Source organism: Eubalaena glacialis, chromosome X (genome assembly GCF_028564815.1).
Source record: "Eubalaena glacialis isolate mEubGla1 chromosome X, mEubGla1.1.hap2.+ XY, whole genome shotgun sequence".
NCBI classification, from domain to species: domain Eukaryota; kingdom Metazoa; phylum Chordata; class Mammalia; order Artiodactyla; family Balaenidae; genus Eubalaena; species Eubalaena glacialis.
Window position 1 is genome coordinate 113,438,295 of NC_083736.1, and position 18,272 is coordinate 113,456,566.

General features: G+C 40.8%; 1 protein-coding gene across 3 annotated transcripts in view; it reads right to left on the bottom strand.

The window, feature by feature from the left end:
• Nucleotides 1-18,272, bottom strand: part of TENM1 (teneurin transmembrane protein 1) — a 563,665-nt gene that overhangs the window by 115,609 nt on the left and 429,784 nt on the right. For all 3 annotated transcript variants that reach the window (XM_061179128.1, XM_061179127.1, XM_061179126.1), the window contains exons 18-19: nt 16,895-17,162; nt 2,894-3,037 (exon numbers count right to left, since the gene is read on the bottom strand). In XM_061179128.1, coding sequence (XP_061035111.1) covers nt 2,894-3,037; nt 16,895-17,162 — 412 coding nt within the window. The remainder of the gene's footprint in view (nt 1-2,893; nt 3,038-16,894; nt 17,163-18,272) is intronic.

Consider the following 18,272-nt stretch of genomic DNA (forward strand, 5'->3'; position numbering starts at 1 on the left):
CTTTCTCAGAATAAAATTCTCAGAAAGAGACAGAAAGTAGATTTAGTGGGGTTGGGGCGAGTACAAGGGATCTTTTGGGGTGATAAAAATATTCTAGGGCTTCCCTGGTGGCGCAGTGGTTGAGAATCCGCCTGCCAATGCAGGGGACACGGGTTCGAGCCCTGGTCTGGGAAGATCCCACATGCCGCAGAGCAACTAGGCCCGTGAGCCACAATTACTGAGCCTGCGCGTCTGGAGCCTGTGCTCCGCAACAAGAGAGGCCGCGATGGTGAGAGGCCCGCACACCGCGATGAAGAGTGGCCCCCACTTGCCGCAACTAGAGAAAGCCCTCGCACAGAAACGAAGACCCAACACAGCCATAAAAAAAAAAAAAAAAAAAAAAAATTCTAAAACTCTGTGGTGGTGGTGGTGGTTGCACAACTCTACCATTTACTACAAATCATTGAAGTGTACACTTAAAATCGGTAAATTTTGTGGTGTATAAGTTATACTTCAGTAAAGCTGTTAAAAAGATTCCCAGAAATGACTTGGTACCTATTACATAAAAACCAATTACTGGTGAATTAGGGGTGAAAAGGACACATTTGTGGAAATCGGGGGGGCCCCTAAAGCCAACTTTCTGAATGGCTCCCCTCTGTTCTGAATTTTTAAACCTGGGTGAAGCAAATGGTAAGAGAATATAGGAGTGGGAGCACACTGCTGGGGGTTGGCTGGACTGAGGTCATTTCCACTTTGTGTTTAATGTCAATGACAGGCATTTGAAAGAGACAATCCATACAAGCCAATAAAAGTGAGTGGAAAAGAAATGGCTGCTTAAAATGTCAAACTCTTTCAAATCAAAACAAAAAACCTAATAATTTAGTAAGTGGCATCTGCCCTTTCATTTTTATACTTTTAAAACTCTGATTCTCCTTTTGACAACAGAAAAAAAGTTGACATTTTATATCTGTGCCTGAATCTTTGCTCTTAAAAAAAACAAACAGTTGGAAGTGGAATTTAGGATCTTCCTTGAATGGGGGGAAGGAGGTATAACAAGGGCATATAGCAATGGACTCCATCTTCAGGGCCCACACTGGGACTCTGGTAGGTGGTCTCATTCCGTGGTTGAAGCAAACCTGGTTAGCTTTGCCGATCAAAATTTCCCAGCCTGTGTGGCTGGTTGGATTGGTTGATTTAACTACGGTGCAAATGAATAAGACCATAGGTGTGGTTATAAAACGGATCTCTTAGCCTTGGTCAGTTCATGGCCTTACGAGATAACCCGGCCTTAGCCAGCTATTTCACAAAGGTAAGAGGGATACGAGGGCAGCTGGATGGGAGGGTGTAGCTGTCTCATATACACATTCATTTCCCCAGTCCTGGAGAAATAACCCAAAGTACACATTCTACTAAAGGTTGGTCAGAATCTGCCTCTTTAGATGAAAAGGAATATGATTTCACAGTGAAAACTTACCAGCAGATGTTCAAATGACGCTGGATGGAAACACCAACAATTGGTTTCCCAGCAAAAGGAGGTGAAGTGACTTGGATGAAGCATTTATAACCAGGGTAGCAAAATCAGTTTGTCTGAGAGAAGCGTGGACTTAAGGGCCACCTGTGGTCTCCTCTCCTGATTTATTTAACATTTAAATTACAAACTAGGAGAAAGTGACAGCAGGAAAAGTGGTACAAAGAAGGCAAAGGTTGAAGATGTGTCCTGATTCTTAACTGCTTTTCCCTCTTTCCTAAGTCCAGGACTTAGGAGGCTTAAAACTAAGTGGAGTCCAGAGCTGTACTCTTTTCCCAGATTCTTTCTCTTCTTCCCCTGTGTTCCTCTTACCGCTTTTTCTCCATTACCCATTACTGTCCCTTTACTCTACCCCTAGCTTCTTACTGCATATACTGACATTTATGTGGATAAAAAACTGGCGTAGAGAAAGAGCACACGGACAGCTCTTGGCCACTTACCGTGAGCCCTAGGGGAAAGTAACGTGACTCAGCTTCGGAGTCTTGATTTTTTAATGGGGTTAAGACCGCACTGCAGGGTTGTTGTGTTTAAAATGGGACAGAGTTCACTAAAACTCTTTGAAAACTGTATCACTTAGATGATTCATTAATTCTAAGATGCACATTTTGCTTCCTATTTTCACACCTCTGGAATAAGTATGTATCTTGCAATCAATGTGTGTCATTGTTTAATTGACAGCATTTTCCATAAAATAGTGGTGTACTTATAATCGGTGTCTTAGATCATATGAAATATGGCAATTATTATTCCAATTTTTAGAAGTTGGTTACAATGTCAGATAAACTGGTTAATCACTTGGGATAGTGCAGTAATGACAGATGATTTTTTAAAAATAAATTTATTTATTTTAGGCTGCAGTGGGTCTTTGTTGCTGTGTGCGGGCTTTCTCTAGTTGCGGCGAGTGGGGGCTACGCTTCGTTGCGGTGCGTGGGCTGCTCATCACGGTGGCTTCTCTTGTTGCGGAGCACAGGCTCTAGGCGCGCGGGCTTCAGTAGTTGTGGCTCGCGGGCTCTAGAGCGCAGGCTCAGTAGTTGTGGTGCACGGGCTTAGTTGCTCCGTGGCATGTGGGATCTTCCTGGACCAGGGCTCGAACCCATGTCACGTGCATTGGCAGGCGGATTCTTAGCCACTGTGCCACCAGGGAAGCCCCGACAGATGATTCTTAAAACCCAGTTTCATACAACTTTGTGAAGAGGTCTCACTCTACTAGCACTAATTTGAAATCAGATCCATTTGAAAAGAAATATAATGTGGTCATCTCTAGGTGGTGGACTTATAAGTACTTTTTTCCTTGTACTTTTCCAAATTTTCTGCAATAAGTATTACATATATATGTATATAGCATTAGGAAAATAGTATTAATAAATATCAAAAAAATGTGCTTACCACTTTGAGGATTCAAAATATGATGCTTATTCAATGACCAGCCTCCTAGGTTAGAAGCATCCATCTCGAAACCTTGTAAGATAACTGTCCTTTTTTCCCAGAGAATAAAGCCGGGGCACATTTCATATTCATATCCCACAGACACTGCAAACAAAGAGTTAATAACACATTAGAACATTTAAAAAGATTTGCTTCATTTTTGCACTGGTTGGTAAGCCTCTGGATAACACATTTGCTATTGAATTCTGATTTGGGTTGAAATTTGACCACAAATACTTTTCACCTAGCATAGCATCGGGCATCCAAAAGTGACCAGTCAGTGCATATTGGATAAATATATGAATGAGTGACTCACTGAGGCTGTCATTAGGTATGCACCATATGTTTTGGACATCAAGCTTTAGTATGGGCTTTTGGGTAAAAGGCTGTGTTGTAAAACTGAAGAAATAAGCTCCCTGAAGGCTTAAGCTGTGGTGATACAATTTCTTTCTTTACCTTTGTAGTAGAAGTGCAGGGAAAGTTGTTTTCTGATCTCTCTGGAGTGCAAAATGCACTTAGGAAGCTGGCTTTGGAGTACTGGGTCACTTATACAACAACTGACTACACATGAGACTAATAAAAATCGATTCGCCCATTTATATTTTCTCCCATGCTAACTGGCCTTTAGTTTGCCAAGAAGTCTGAGTTTGCTTAGAGTGCTACAAGCACTGTGAGTGTAAATTCCACTTTGTGCATGTTAGACTTTGGTTTCTAACCAATGGTACATCACCCAACATTTGGCTCCAACCCTTCTGAAGCACGGATGTCGTGCATTAAACTGGGAACGCCTGTATGCCGCTAAAATGGGAAGTGCAGAATGTGATAACTTGGGTGCCTCTGCTCCACTGAAATATGTAGAACTCAAGCATACCAAGTCCCAACCATTTTCTCAGTTGGTAAATCTGCTTACCTGTTGGAACCCCAGAGTTCTGATTCTTGAATTTAAAACGCTTTGTGTCCTCATAATGTTCTAAGCCTGAGAGTATTGGCTCATTACACTGCATACCCCAAAGCTGCTTTTCCCCCTTTCTGGCAGCTTAAAATATCCCTAGCTGGTCGTGTGCCATTGCTTTCGAGTACCTGCCTCTACCTGACTCTTCAGATGCCCCTGGAGAACTCATTTCTTTTTTTGTCATCTGGTTATGAAAACTGGTAATGAAAATGTGTGCTTAAACAATGCCAGCACAATAGGTCCTAAGAGGAAAAATTCAAGCAGACTAGTTTTGGATTTGGGCATTAGGTGAAGAGAAAAGATGGTAATTTTAGTCCAACTGATTTATGTGTGCATGTGCATGTGTGTGTGCAAGCATATGCACAGATAAGCCAAAAAGTCCTTATGATTGTGAATATACAACTCGTTACCTTTGGGGGTCACCTGTGGCCAATTTTAAACCACAGGCTGACTTCTCTTTATTCCCCCTCCATCAAAGCTTTAATAGGGATCAGGACCATCTTCACGGGTGTGTGACTTAACGCAGTCACACAGGGGCCCATGCTTAGAAAGGCCCCATACTTGGTTTAATGTTCTCCTGTCACTGTCTTGAAATCCTTGATACATTTTTAACAAGAGGCTGGGTATTTTCATTTAACACTGGGCCCTGCAAATTATGTAGCTGGTCCTGATGGGGATGCCCTTCTACCCTGCCATCAGCTGGTGAAGACTCTTGGAATGCAAACTCATTTTAGTATTAGCCCTAACCAAGCACTATTAGCAAGGGAGATCAATAGGGAGCAGGAAAGACTAATCATACAGTGGAAATGATTTCTAAAGGGAAATTAGTTTGGGATCATCTGGTTCAATGCTGTTCTCTATCAAGATGGATAGAAACACAGAATTTCAGTGGTGAAGAGGATCTCAAAGGTAATCTAGTTCAGGTTACACGTGTGGCACAAATCATTGCTGTCTACAATCTCCTTGATATCTTATCATGTCCCCAGTGCTTTGCTAAAACAACTCTGGTATAGTGGAAAGAACTGGTTTCAGACCTAGAGTCAGAAAAGACTTCAATTCTTGGGTCTGCCATTAACTAGCTGTGTGGTTGCAGGCATGTTATTCTCCATCTCTGGGAGTCTGTTCCTCATTGGTAACAAAGGACGGGGGAGAGGATGGACTAGAATTGGTGGTTCTTAGACCCTTTTGGGTCAGGGAACCTTTTGTTATGAATGTGATAAAAGTTATGGATCTTCCTCCTAGAAAAACGCATATGCACACAAAATTTTTAATATAATTCTAGGGGGTTCACTGATCTCCTGAAATCTAAATAAAGATCTCAGATCAAAGACTGCTGTACTAGATAATTCTTATAGTCCCCCTTTAGCATTTCACTCTATGATTCTAAAGTGCATTCTTTCAAGATTGTATTTGATCAGTTCAAGTTGAGGAATCAAACTCAAAAGCCAAAGAGAGCACTGTATCTCATGTTGGAAAAATCAGGGGGTGAGGGCCATGTTGGTGTGAAGAATAACACAGTTTCTGCTTCTCTTGCCAACATTTAAAAGTCTTGATTAATAAATAATCACAACGATAATGATTACAAGTTCCCTTAAAGCCACATCTCCTTCCCTGCTATTGTCAGGATCTGCCTCTTATACATTTTAAGCCTGATGTGCTCCCCTAGAATCTCTTCTCCGGAAGGTGATCGTGCAGTTTTGCAAATAAGCAGTGTGCCCTGGTGACCTCTGATGGTGGTTTGGAGCCTGCTTTTTCCCTCTCAGGAACAAAGATCCTCCCACCTCTGTGGCAGGAAATGCTTATATAAAGTATCCTCAGTGCAATGGTAATGAGACATCCTCTTCACCTCCTCATGTCTGAATTGCTCTCTAGCCCACAACAAAAAAGTGCACTGGCTGCAAACCCCACAATTATATTATTTTTTCCCCTAGTCATAGCAAATAGCAACAAGGTGGCCACTTAATAAGTTCCCTCTAATTTTTATTAGATTTACTTTCTCCTGAGAAAGCTCTATGAGCTAATAAAGTTATGATTTATACTTAAGACTTGTCCAAAATTCCAACTGACTTTAATGAGAATGGCTGTGTGTTGGGGTATTTTTGTATGTGGCTCCTTGCTCAGAGTAACAAGGCAAGGTTTCTTCCTGACAGCAGCCGCTTTAACAGAATCCTGGAACTTGCAGTCGGTGCATGAGAAGGCAGACGTTTCACCCCACGGAGTTGAGCTGCTCTCCAAATGCACGAGGAACTGGCAAATACAGTAGCAACCAATCCTAGACTTCCTCTCACGGAAGCAGACTGTAACGCACTGAACGCCTACTCTTTTTCATATAATTAAATATGGGGGAAAAAAGGGCTACTCAGGGGCTGGCACTGAAAAGGCTGAGCCCCGACATTACACTCTGCCTGGTACTGTGACAGCTGGGTCTCACTTAAATAAGCAGAGTGGACCCACTACCACTTCCCAGGTGGCCAGGTGCCTATCACATCTGATCATCAACACAGCATGGTGTAGGCAAAGGATTCGGCCTCCGGCATTCTGGAGTGGGGCCTGGGAAGAACAGTGTAATAGGAAGGAAAGAATAATTATTCATCAACATTTCAGAGGCGCTATGGAGGATAGACCAGTCTGGCAGTGAGTGGAGATAGGTGGGGAAGGAGGGGGTCCCAGGCTATACTTCCCAGGGGCTGGTACAGTGGTCCCATGCTGGTGTGTACATATTGGGAAGGCAGTTGAGAAAGAGCCATTAATATGGCAGAATACTTTCTCTGAACCATGTGACTGCCTCTCTCGTGACACCCTTAATTCCGTCTGGATTTCTGTCTTCCCATATTCTCTCCCTCACCTCGACACAGAGATATTAATGGGATGTTCCTTAACCAAGAGTCACTGATTGTCAAGATAGCCTTGCTACTTTTGTAGAGGACGCCGTCCTCTGGTCACAGGATTTGCACCTGACTTCACTGTTAGTCATCTTGCAACAACACTGGCTTATAAAGAAGACTTTATTCTACTGGCTTATAAAGAAAGACTGCAGCTTGCTCCCCCAAAGCCATTTGACATTAGAAAAATAGTAACTGGATTGCACTCTACTTATCAGAGCGGCAGCATTAGTGTGAGGCGGGGACTGCAAGAAGGCGGAGGGCCACAGTGCTCCTGACACCCGATTTAGTGACTGTGACATTCACCTATAGGGGCTGCGATAGGAGACTGACATTAAATAGCCAAGGTAAAGATGCCATGCAATGAAGCTGATGTGCAAAATATGACAAGATTAAGCAGATGATTTTCAACAGCTTCAGGCTAAGGCTTCGGAATTCACAATGGTTGCATTTATGAAGGCAATATATAATTAAAAGTAGTCTGATAGTCAGTGTGAGAAATTTATGTTACCTTCATGAACTCAAGGAACATCTAAAAATAATTTCATCACATTTAAAAGGTAAGTAACAACAAGATCGAAACCTTCTTATCGAAAAGAAATCATTAAATAGAACAAGAAATATTTCCCATTCTTTTAAAATAGTAGATTAATATAAAACAACAACAATAAAAGACGAGAGGCCTAACAAACCAAATGAAGGCCACGGCCACAATAGACAAAAACTACAGATAAAATGCTATCTACTGAGAACGGGTACCTGCTCCCAGAATGACTTCTACTTTCTCCTATTCTCTAGTGATTTCTCATAGGATAGGATAACCCCCGAGACTCCTCAATTTGACACACTGCCCAGTGGCCTGAAATGCTTTGTTTATCTATTATTCCTGGCTTACTAAGAGTGTCAGAATCAGGTGATGAATTTTTACCAAGTGCCTTTTCAGTACTTATGGAGATATTCACATAGTTCCCTCCTTTAATCTATTGAGGTGGTAAATTATAGCAATACATTTCCTAACGCTGAACCATCTTTGAGGTCCTAAAATACACTCTACGGTACTTGGTTATGATGTATTATCTTTTTAATGAGTCACTGGATTTGATTTGGTAATATTTTACTTAGGATCTGCACCTTACCAGTTTACAAAAATAACCCTACCAGTTTAAACATCATAGTGCTAAAAGCGACACAGTAGTTGAATGAAGAGAAAATACAGGTAGAAAAGGTAAAAAGCATCCAGGAGTGAGGTAGCCACAGAGCGCTTCGGCCAAGAGGTCCTGTACACTGACAACTTACCTTATGAATTTTTTTTTTTTCGGGCTGCTTTGTCCGAGCCTAGCTGCATAAAAGCGAACCTGGAACCCAGATGACCTGTGTACCACAGAAGGCAGGGTGAACAAATTCACGATATATAATGAGTACCTCCTGTTGTCAGGCACTGGGGATGTGAGAATGAACAAGACGGAACAAGACAGCACTCCCCCCAGTGGCGCTCACGTTGCTCACATTCTAGTGAGAGGAACAAATATGAAACAAGACAACACGCACACACACAAATCATGATAACTGCTATGGTGGGAAAGTACAGCGTATTATGAGACCGTGTAACAAGGGAATTATTTAAGTTGGAATGGGAAGACAAGGGAAAGCCTCTTCATGTAGAAGGGGTTTACCTCATGAAGAACAGGGAAGAACATTCTAGGCAGAGAGCGTGGCATGTGGGCAAGGCTTTGAGGTTTCATATCTTTGGGAGATTGAAAGAAGGTCAGGGTGGCTAGACAGTCAGTGTCTGGGCAGTGCATCAAAAACAAATGAAGAACAACCCCTTCCCCTTCCCCGCTCCCCCGCCCCTCACCCAGTACGAAAGAAAACAAAAGGTTATTATCCTCTAGCAGTATTTAGGCATTTTTCTTTGGGAGGGGGTTTAGGAAATAGACTCACCTTGAAAATGGACTAGTTATCCTTTGAAACAATGTGATTGATTAAAGGGGATGCAATATTGTAATGGAGAGAAAGGTGTTGGTTATTTAATGACTCAGCAAACCTTCGCTGAGCAGTTCTATGTGCCAGGCAGGTGATTTGCTAAGCACTGAAGATACAGTGGATATTACACAGGGCAGGATAATTCATCATGTCAGAGAGGCCATACCCTGAAGTGTTACCTGCCTTTTGGAACTTTCATCCATGGCCTCCTTAAAATAATATCACCTTACATTTGCATAACACCTAACAGTTAAATACATTTTTGTGTATATTACCTAATTTGAAGACTCACGCAAGCTCATGAGGAAGATATATTTACTCCCATTTGATAGATGAGATAATAGACTCAGAGAGGTGAAGTGACTAGTCCAAGGTCATCTGACTAGTAGTAAATGGCAGAACCAGAGCTCAAACCCAGTCACTTCTTAGCAAGTGCTTTTTACCTCTATGCTAGATCACAGCTATTAAGGGAAAGACCCATGATTCAGAAGTGCTTTAAATAAATAACCTTTTATTTGCTCTGAATTTAAGGTATAAGGATTGGAAGCTAGGGATAACCTTGAAGTAGAAGCACCATGTATCCTGGTTGGCCCAAAACAGTATCCAGTTATGCTATTGTTAACAGCATCCTCTTTCACTCTCAAGAGTATCTTGGTTTGAGTGACAAATTATATATATGGTCACCTAATCTTGAAGAGATATCACCATACTGCCCTGAGATGGGTTGGTAGAGGGGACTGGGAGGCAAGAACAGTCATAAATGCTGACTTGGAAAATAAACCATATGGTTTGGTAAGTCATTTAATTTTTCTGTCTCTTGACTATATTACCTTGCCAATGGCTTTCAAATTCTTATGCCTGAAAGTCATTTAATTATGACCCAACACACATGTAAAGATACACACACATACACACACGTATAAGAGAAAAAAAGTTTTCCAAAACCATACTCCCTTCATAGTTTTACATTCTGATCTATTCTATTCTATTCTATTCTATTCTATTCTATTCTATTCTATTCTATTCTATTCACTTATGTTCTATTCCATTCCATTCCATTCCATTTTATTCCATTAAAAAATATTGATTGACTCGCCAAATGGATTTCACAGTCTAATACTGGGTGTGACCAGCAGTTTGAAATGGGCACAGACCATTTGCTTACCAGAGTGTCAATCAAGGGCCATTTAAAAACCCTGGTAAGCTCTAGGTACTCTTCGGAGGGCGGATCTCACATTTTATCAGAAATATTAAAATGGATACAACCCACAACCCATATCCAACATTAAACACATTTCATGTGTAAGTGTGAAAACTGAGTTGGAGTTGACAAGCTGACATAATGCTCCATTTTGCAGACATTTATTTAAACGATTTATTAATGTTGATTCCTGGTTTTCTTTGCACATTTTGGTGCCAATTAATTTATTTTTCAGGTTGTGAAGATTTTTGTAGGTCCTTGAAAAACTCATATCCTTGGTGCTGTGCCTATAAAGCTGAATGGATAAAACAGCCCTGCTCTCAGTTAATGATTATGAATTCATGAGTGGAGAGAAATGATGAAAGATTATTATCTCTGCTAGCTTCTTTGACAGAAAGCCACTGGGGTGTTGAATTGGGTACTCAGTAAAGTGGGTTGGTCCCTTTAGTGAAGACAGGCAGCAGTAAAAGGCATGCAGAACTCAGGACTGGGAGACCCGAGTTTGAATCCCTGCTCTGGAAAGGCCTTTCGTCAAGTCACTTGTTCTTTCTGAACCTCAGTTTCCTGCTCTGTAACATGAAGCTCATATTCATCGTGCCATACCTATCAGGCAGGAATGTTATAAGGATTAAAATGAGAAAATGTATGTGAAAGAACTTTGTAAATTGTAAAGCACTACCATTTATTATCGAAATATTCAGTGGATGCTATTTTTGTGGCTGCCCAGCCTGCTTAGGTTTTACTGAAGGGAAATTTATGAACACTAAAGCATCGTTCTTGGGGATGTTTTGTGTGCACAAAGCAAACTTAGCTTAGCACCTATTACCATTAATGTTCCCCTGTTTCTCTCTAACACAATTTAGACAGACTCCGTTGCGTCGTGAACCTTTAGGAAGTCTAGTTCTCCCTGAAACACCACTCTTTCTTGCCAAACTACTGTACTAAATAATTATGCAATTGTTGTTGCCAATAACCTTGAAGAAAAATAGAATTGTTTATAGCAGTGCTACTAAAGGCGGATGGCTGATTTCCTGCACTTCCAGGACTCCAAACCACTGCAGTTTAATTTAATTAAAATGAAGACCAGGCAGAATGCATTATTATATATTGATAAGGTATGCGGACACAGGCGGACACAGGGAATTATTTTGACAAAATTCATATAATGGATGCAGATCAGAGCCCCTGAACAAGCCAGTTTGTCAAATTAAATAAGCTGTCTCTAGAATTTTAACAGCACTGTGAACTTAAAAATGATTTTTTTTTACACTGTTTTGCAAGCAGCAGAGTTGGGAAAGAAACTAAATAATATACAATGATTTCCAGACATCATACCTTATTTAGAGCCAGAGAATAAAGTACTAAGGCCAAATTATTTCAAATGCTCACATGGAGTTTTTAGCAGGGGAGTCTTGTCTGTGTATCAGACAACAAAATCTTTAAGCCGGATGAACTAGTGATTGTGGTTTTTGTATCGCAACCCTGAGGGAGATTTTATTCTTCTTCCACTTGATCAATATTGTACTTGGATTAATCAATCTTATCAGCTGCCATTGATACTTCTCCAAGGAATTAGTTCACACAACCTCTGGTGGTAATTTATTCACACTGGTATTATCCCTCTAGTTGCAAAATCTGTGTCATTGTAAAAACTGGTGGGATACCCTAGGATCTCAAGTACTCCTTTTCTCATTTTGCCTGTCTCTCAACAATCTATTCTTCTTTTGTGACACTCTAGCCCTTAGAGATCACACCAGTTTCCCACAGCTGAGCCATGGGGGAAACAAGAGTCCCACATTTCACACTAAGTGGGCATTTCAACTTAGATATTCACCATCATTTCAAATTCAGCTTGTTTAAATCTGATCTCTTTCTCCATCACCCAGAAACGGGTGGGAGAGGTTCATATTTAACTGGCATGGGAAGGAAGAAGAGTGGGAGACCTTTCAAGCCATAGTTTTAATCAAAATCCTAGCTATAACTGGGACTGCAAGAATAGTGGTCAAGGTTTGTTTCCTATTGTTGTTGTAACAAATTATGACAAACTTAAAGGCTTCAAACAAGACAGATTTATCATCTTATAGTTAAGGAGGTCAGAAGTCTGAAAAGGGTCTCACTGAGCTAAAATCAAGGGGTCAGTGTGATGAGTTCCTTCTGGAGGCTCCAAGGGAGAATCCATTTCCTTGCCTTTTCCAGCTTCTAGAGGCCACCCACATTCCTTGGTCCTTGGCTCCCTTCTTTTATCCTCAAAGCCAGCAAAACTGCATCTTGCTGTGCCTTTCTTCTATAGTTATATTATCCTCTAACTCTGACCTCCCCTCTGCCTCCCTCTTCCACTTTTAAGGACCCTTGTGATGACAGTGGGCCCACCCGGACAATCCAGGATAATCATTCCATCTCAAGGTCAGCTGATTGGCATCCCTAACCCCATTTGTAACCTTAATTATCTTTTGCCATGTAACATAATGTATTTACATCTTTGGGAGGTGGTGGCTATTATTCTACCTACCAAAAGCCTATACTAGGATTTCTGAATTTGAAGCAAATCTGAGAAGTGTCATATATAGCACCATTGTTAATATCTGGTGCAAAATTTAGTCTGTTTTTTCTTACATCAGTTAAGTGATTATAAAATATGGCTAGGAGTACAACTAAATGTTTGCTTCTTTGTTTAGATTCAATCATATCTATTAAGGTGTGAATTCAATGGTAACATACTTGATCCCTTTGTCTCCATCCATTTATCACCTGAACTATTTATTGTCTGTTATATTCTTAAGGCACTCACAATCCATCTTCAGAGAAGTAGATTGTCCATCTTCATTCTACCACTCATCCTAATGCTTTACCACTGTCAAGAAAATTCCCTTAGTCTCCGTGGAGATGGAAATGGAGACTAGGTAGTAAATAAAATCCCTTTAACCAAGATTAAGTTATCAGGAACACTTCCTACAAGGTAAATAATCCATATTCTATCTTAGGTACCACACCTGAAATTATTTTGGCTGTTTTCCTTGGGATCCTTGCCAATTTTCTTTCTCTACTCTAAAAAAAAATGTCCCTTAAGTACACATAAAACACCACGAGGAACATTTTTTCCCTCTCCCTTGGATATTTCTGAGTGGGTCAGTTGTCTCTTGCTTTTATTACTGTTACTAGCCTTAAAAAGGAACCAACAATATATATTTCAGCATTTTAATTAAGGCCATGTTTATAGTCAGAATGCTGGAGCAAGTTTTGACCAGGAACATAACTGTAGAAATAGGAAGTAAAACAACATCCATAGGCAAACATTACAGATGAAGCCTTCATCACTGGTGTGTATACTAGAACATCTTTGCTTTTCTTTGTGTTTTAGTTGTTTATTCAATCATCCATGGATATATCAGAAACTAAGTCATTAAGAGTGCTTAACTACAACAAGGAGGAAAATTTTAGAATCTTCAGCACTGGGAGTATTTAAAAGGAAGATGTATAACACATTTTTATGCATAAAGTGAGGCTGATAAAATAGTGCAGTCACTGTGGAAAACAGTTTGGTCACTCTTCAACAAGTCAAACAGAATTACCATATGACCCAACAATTCTACTCCTAGGTATATTCCCCAAAGAACTGAAAACAGGTATTCAGACAAATACTTGTATGCAAATGTTAATAGCAGCATTATTCACAATAGCCAAAAGGTGGAAACAACCCATAAGTCCACCAGTTGATGAATGGACAAATGAAACGTGGTATATCTATGCAATGGAATATTATTCAGTCATAAAAAGGAATGAAGGACTGACACTTGCTATGACATGGATGAACTTTGGAAACATTATGTCAACTGAAAGAAGTCAGATACAAAAGACCACATATTATATGATTGCATTTGTCTGAAATATCCAGAAAAGGTAAATCCATAGAGACTGAAAGGAGATTGGTGGTTGCCAGGGCCTGGAGGGGAGGGAGGAGTGACTAGTGACTGCTAGTGTCTATAGGGCTACTTTGTGGGGTGATGATGAAAATGTTCTGGAATTAGATGTTGGTGATGGTTGTACAACATTATGATAATACTAAAACCCACTGAATGGTACACTTTAAATGGGTGGACTTTATGGTATGTGAATTATATCTCAATAAAGCTATTACTTTTTTAAAAAAGTCAGGCTGAGTTGCATTTATGTGAACCCTAGCAAGAAATGACTGCTAGACACTGTCTTGGTCAGCTCTTCATCAGAGTACTGGGTAAATTGCTAAGTGTCACAACTTAAGAAAAAAGTAAAAAAATAAAACCAAAAAAACCCCCAAATCTCACAACTTGGCAAGGGTTCTGAGGAAAGCCATAAAGAATTGGAAAACAAAGCCCTATGGAGAAAAGTTAGAGGAATTTTAGATTATTCTAGTGAAGCAAAGGCTTTAGGATAATATCCTGGAGAGGGGAATATGAGGCTTTGAGTAGGCATCAGCCAGGCTGTGATATTTGACTCCCAGCAGGAGTCAGATATCACACTCAGAAGTGTTCACAGCAAAGAGTTGTATGAAGGGACTATTTAAAGAGGCATAAGCAGGATGAAGGGAATCAACAAGGGTCGTGACCCACCCAGGGATTGGCAACATTGGGAAGCTGTCTGGGTTTGCAGAGAGGGAGGGAGTGATACAGGAGACCAGAGAGAGCTTGGGGATTTGGAGGAGGGGCTACTCAACAGGAGCTGCCATCTTCCAGTGTAGTCACTGCCAGAACTGCAGTAAAGCAGGGAGAGGGATAAATACCCTGACCTCTCTCTCCTTCCACCCTGCTGTCTCCTGATGGTGCCATCCATTGACCAAATCAAGAGCGAAGCCAGAGAGCAAAGGAGTTCAGTCAATGTGGTCCATAGAAGCCAGTCTTTCAAAGCACAGAGAAGGTCACAGAAGAGACTGTGTGTGTGTGTGTGTGTGTGTCTGGGAGGGCAAATGGAGAATAATTAACACAGTACCTACCTGTTAAGCCCACAGCTCCCTTATTAGAGAAGCTGAGGCAACAAACACCTGCGTAGGCGCCATGCTTTATACCTTGTGATTCCAATATGCTGACCGTAACAAAATTGAAAAAACCGTACCAGCAACCAGCACTCACTCACTTCATTTAATCCTCATAGCATAATAACCTGTAACATTCTCTTTATGATACCCATTTAATAGATGGAAAAACTGTGGCATTTGGAGATTAAGTAATTTACCCAGTGTTGCATAGCTAGTAAGTAGAGAAGGGATGATTTGAACTCAGGGAGGGAGTCTGGCTCCAGAGTTGTTCTCTTCATCAGTACACTCATTGGACTAGGGATTGGGCAGGACTCCACAGGCTGGCCAGCGACCTCATTGGTAGTTAGCCTAAAGGTAGAGCTCTGCCTTCGGATGTTCTCTACTGCATGGTGATTGGCTGACAAAACCCAATATTGTAAGAGAGATCTGAATGCAAGATACAGAGCAAGACACCAGATCATGGAGTTGGTAAGAGCTGAGAGAAAAAGAGGGTAGTTAGTACAACAGGAGAAGTGATGAGCTCCGTCATCAGTATGGCTGGGTCACCATGGTGGGAAGCAGTGGACTCTTGATAGAGCAGATGCTGATCTTCTAGGACTACAATGTATCCCGAGCCAGGCTGCAATTTGATGAGGCCCACCTTTGAGGCTGCTGATGCCTTTTCTTGTTCTTTCCTTACTTTCCCCTGTGTCGTTACAATAATTCCTCACTAACTGAGGAAATGTGAACCACTCCATGGTCCTTGCATTCTAATAAAGGCCAACAGAGATGAGTTGATTGTTTAAATATATGAGGGTCTCTTGGGCAAAGAAGAGTCACTAGTCTTTTTTTTTTCTCCTCCCTATGCTTCCCTCTGGAAAGAAAGAGAGGAAATTGACACACCGTAGTCTAAGAAATATAGGTCAGTTATATGCGAATTGTACCATGATAGACACTTCCAAGGGAGAATATGAAAAGATTTCCTCTGGAGAACTTTAAAAATAGTCTTCTCATCTGTCCAAGGGTGGTTTCCATGAGCTACTGCCTGAAGGCACAAGAGTCAATGGCCCCCAACTGTGGTTCCGAAGACCTGTCAGGTCTCTTAGGAAGTTTTCACTGTCTTCTACAGACTGAGAGAAATAAAGACATCGGTGTCTGTCTGCCTATCTGTCTGTCTCTCAGCATCAGTATTAGATTGCTTACTATCATTCCTTAAGACAGACTATTCCTTTTTTTTGATGTTAAGGTATTCCTCCTTGATGAAATTATGGCAGTGGTAGGCAATGGTAGATTGTAGGGGCTTTTTTTTTTCCTTTAAAAAATATTCTTACTTGGCAAAATAAAAAGTTGGCAAATCTGTCTCAGTCTCATTTTAAAAAAATGCCGTTTGTCTGAAGGAATTAAATATCTGAAGACCACAGACTCCCAAGGACCTCTTAAGGTCCCCGCTATTTGTAAGATTCTAGGTTTTAAAGTCAAAAGGACTAGGAAGGCAGGATGATTTTTTATTTAACCCACCACAGTAACAAGTTAATGGAGTCTAACTATCTAGACATAACAGATAGCACGTGGAGATGCCTGTAAGTTAAAATTTTGTATTTTCTAAGTGGAAACGACAGTCTAAATGTCAAATATGAAAACATGGCCTGAAGAACACCACACCAAAGGTCACAGTTAGAAGGCAACATTCAGCTTTGGAGACAGTTACAAGTCAGATATTGTGTGATTCCACTGGTATGCAGCCATCATGAAAGAGGAACTAAAATCGTTTTGAAGCAAAAATGTGTCAGAAGGGAACTCTAAACAGGCCCAAAGGGAGTGTTTAAATGAAAAAGTGCCTTAGATCCCTCAAATAGAAGAAAACCCATAATTATTCCAAATACAAATTAATATGCAGCTAGTACTTTCTGTTTTGTGAACACAACACTGCTATTTACACAGAATTATTTCAACATACCCAAAGCCTCTGCCAGGCCCCAAACCTTCTGTCCATAGATGTCGGTCTTGTTCCAAGCAAATGTGTAGACAAGATTAATTGCAGCAGGAAACCACTTCTGTGTGAGTCGTCCTTCCACAGCTACTGTGAGGTGTACTTTTATCATCCCCACGGGAATGGTTGAATGTGTTAAAAGGATCCGTAGCAGGGTTTTATACCCGGGGGTGCGGCTGCTTAGGTAACTCAGCCTCACAAAGCTGGAAGGAATGGGGATCTCCTCCTGTACAACCTGAAAGAAAAAAAGTCACATTGGTTCTTACCAGTGGTCACAGGTAGGCAAGGATACTGCATGCTTTTGTCTTAGAAACATGCCAAAGGAGAGAGCTTAAAGGGATTATGGATGTCAAGGCGTTTGGTCTAGAATCTTTGTGAGGCTACATGACCATAGGTTTCGAATTTTGCACCAAATCTGCATGCGGACAAGACGTCCAGCCTATCCTGAGGATTGCTCTCCTTTTTTTCCTGCCAGGAAAGACTGTGAAAATAACAATTTTGGTTTTTCAACAATGTTCCAAAAATTGCTTTGTAGGAGTTGGAGAAGATCACACTGCTGAATGTCAAGGATTTCAGTGCTGTGGGTTCCATTAAAGGCTTTTTCTCATATATTCAGACACAAAAGCTTGTTCGATGTGTTAAGTTATATATCACAAACCACTGTTGTAGCTCTTATTCAGGTTAGGCTCTCTAAGAGGAAGGACTCGGGAAGCAGGCCCAGCAAGTGATATTTTATGACAGAGATTATGGTGTCCCTAGAACTAATCTTTCCTGATGCCATCAAACTTGCCTTCTTTGGAGCTTTGCAATGACCCCGAGGGCCAACTTTTTAATCAAATTTTGCTTGCATATTTCTCTGTGTTTGGATGTATCAATAGCTAGGACAAGTTTTTCCAAGCTGGCACCTGTGACTGAGAAGCAAATAACTCCCATTAACTCCTCTGCACATCTTTTACAAACGTTGGTCCCAGAGTGAAAATAACTCCTGGCTTCCTTAATTAATTACTATTACTTATTTGTTTATTAGCATGGATGGAGTTAACCAAAAGTGGTCACTAAAACTACATCTTATATTCTGTGACTTTCAACTTTCCAAATACAGCTGAAGAAAGAGCCCATCCTATTTAACACATTTAAGGGGACATGGATAGTGTGGATATTTTTGTGCCCTTATTCATTTTTATCTCAGAACATTGTCCCTTCTTCCTTTTCCAAACTGGTGCACATAGTAGAACTGATTGTTAAACACACTCTATCTCATATTGTCCAGGATTTCTAGCCATTCTTTTCTTTCTGAGGGCACAAATCCCTTTTGTCTATTCTTTGCCCAGTTTTCCTTCCTCTA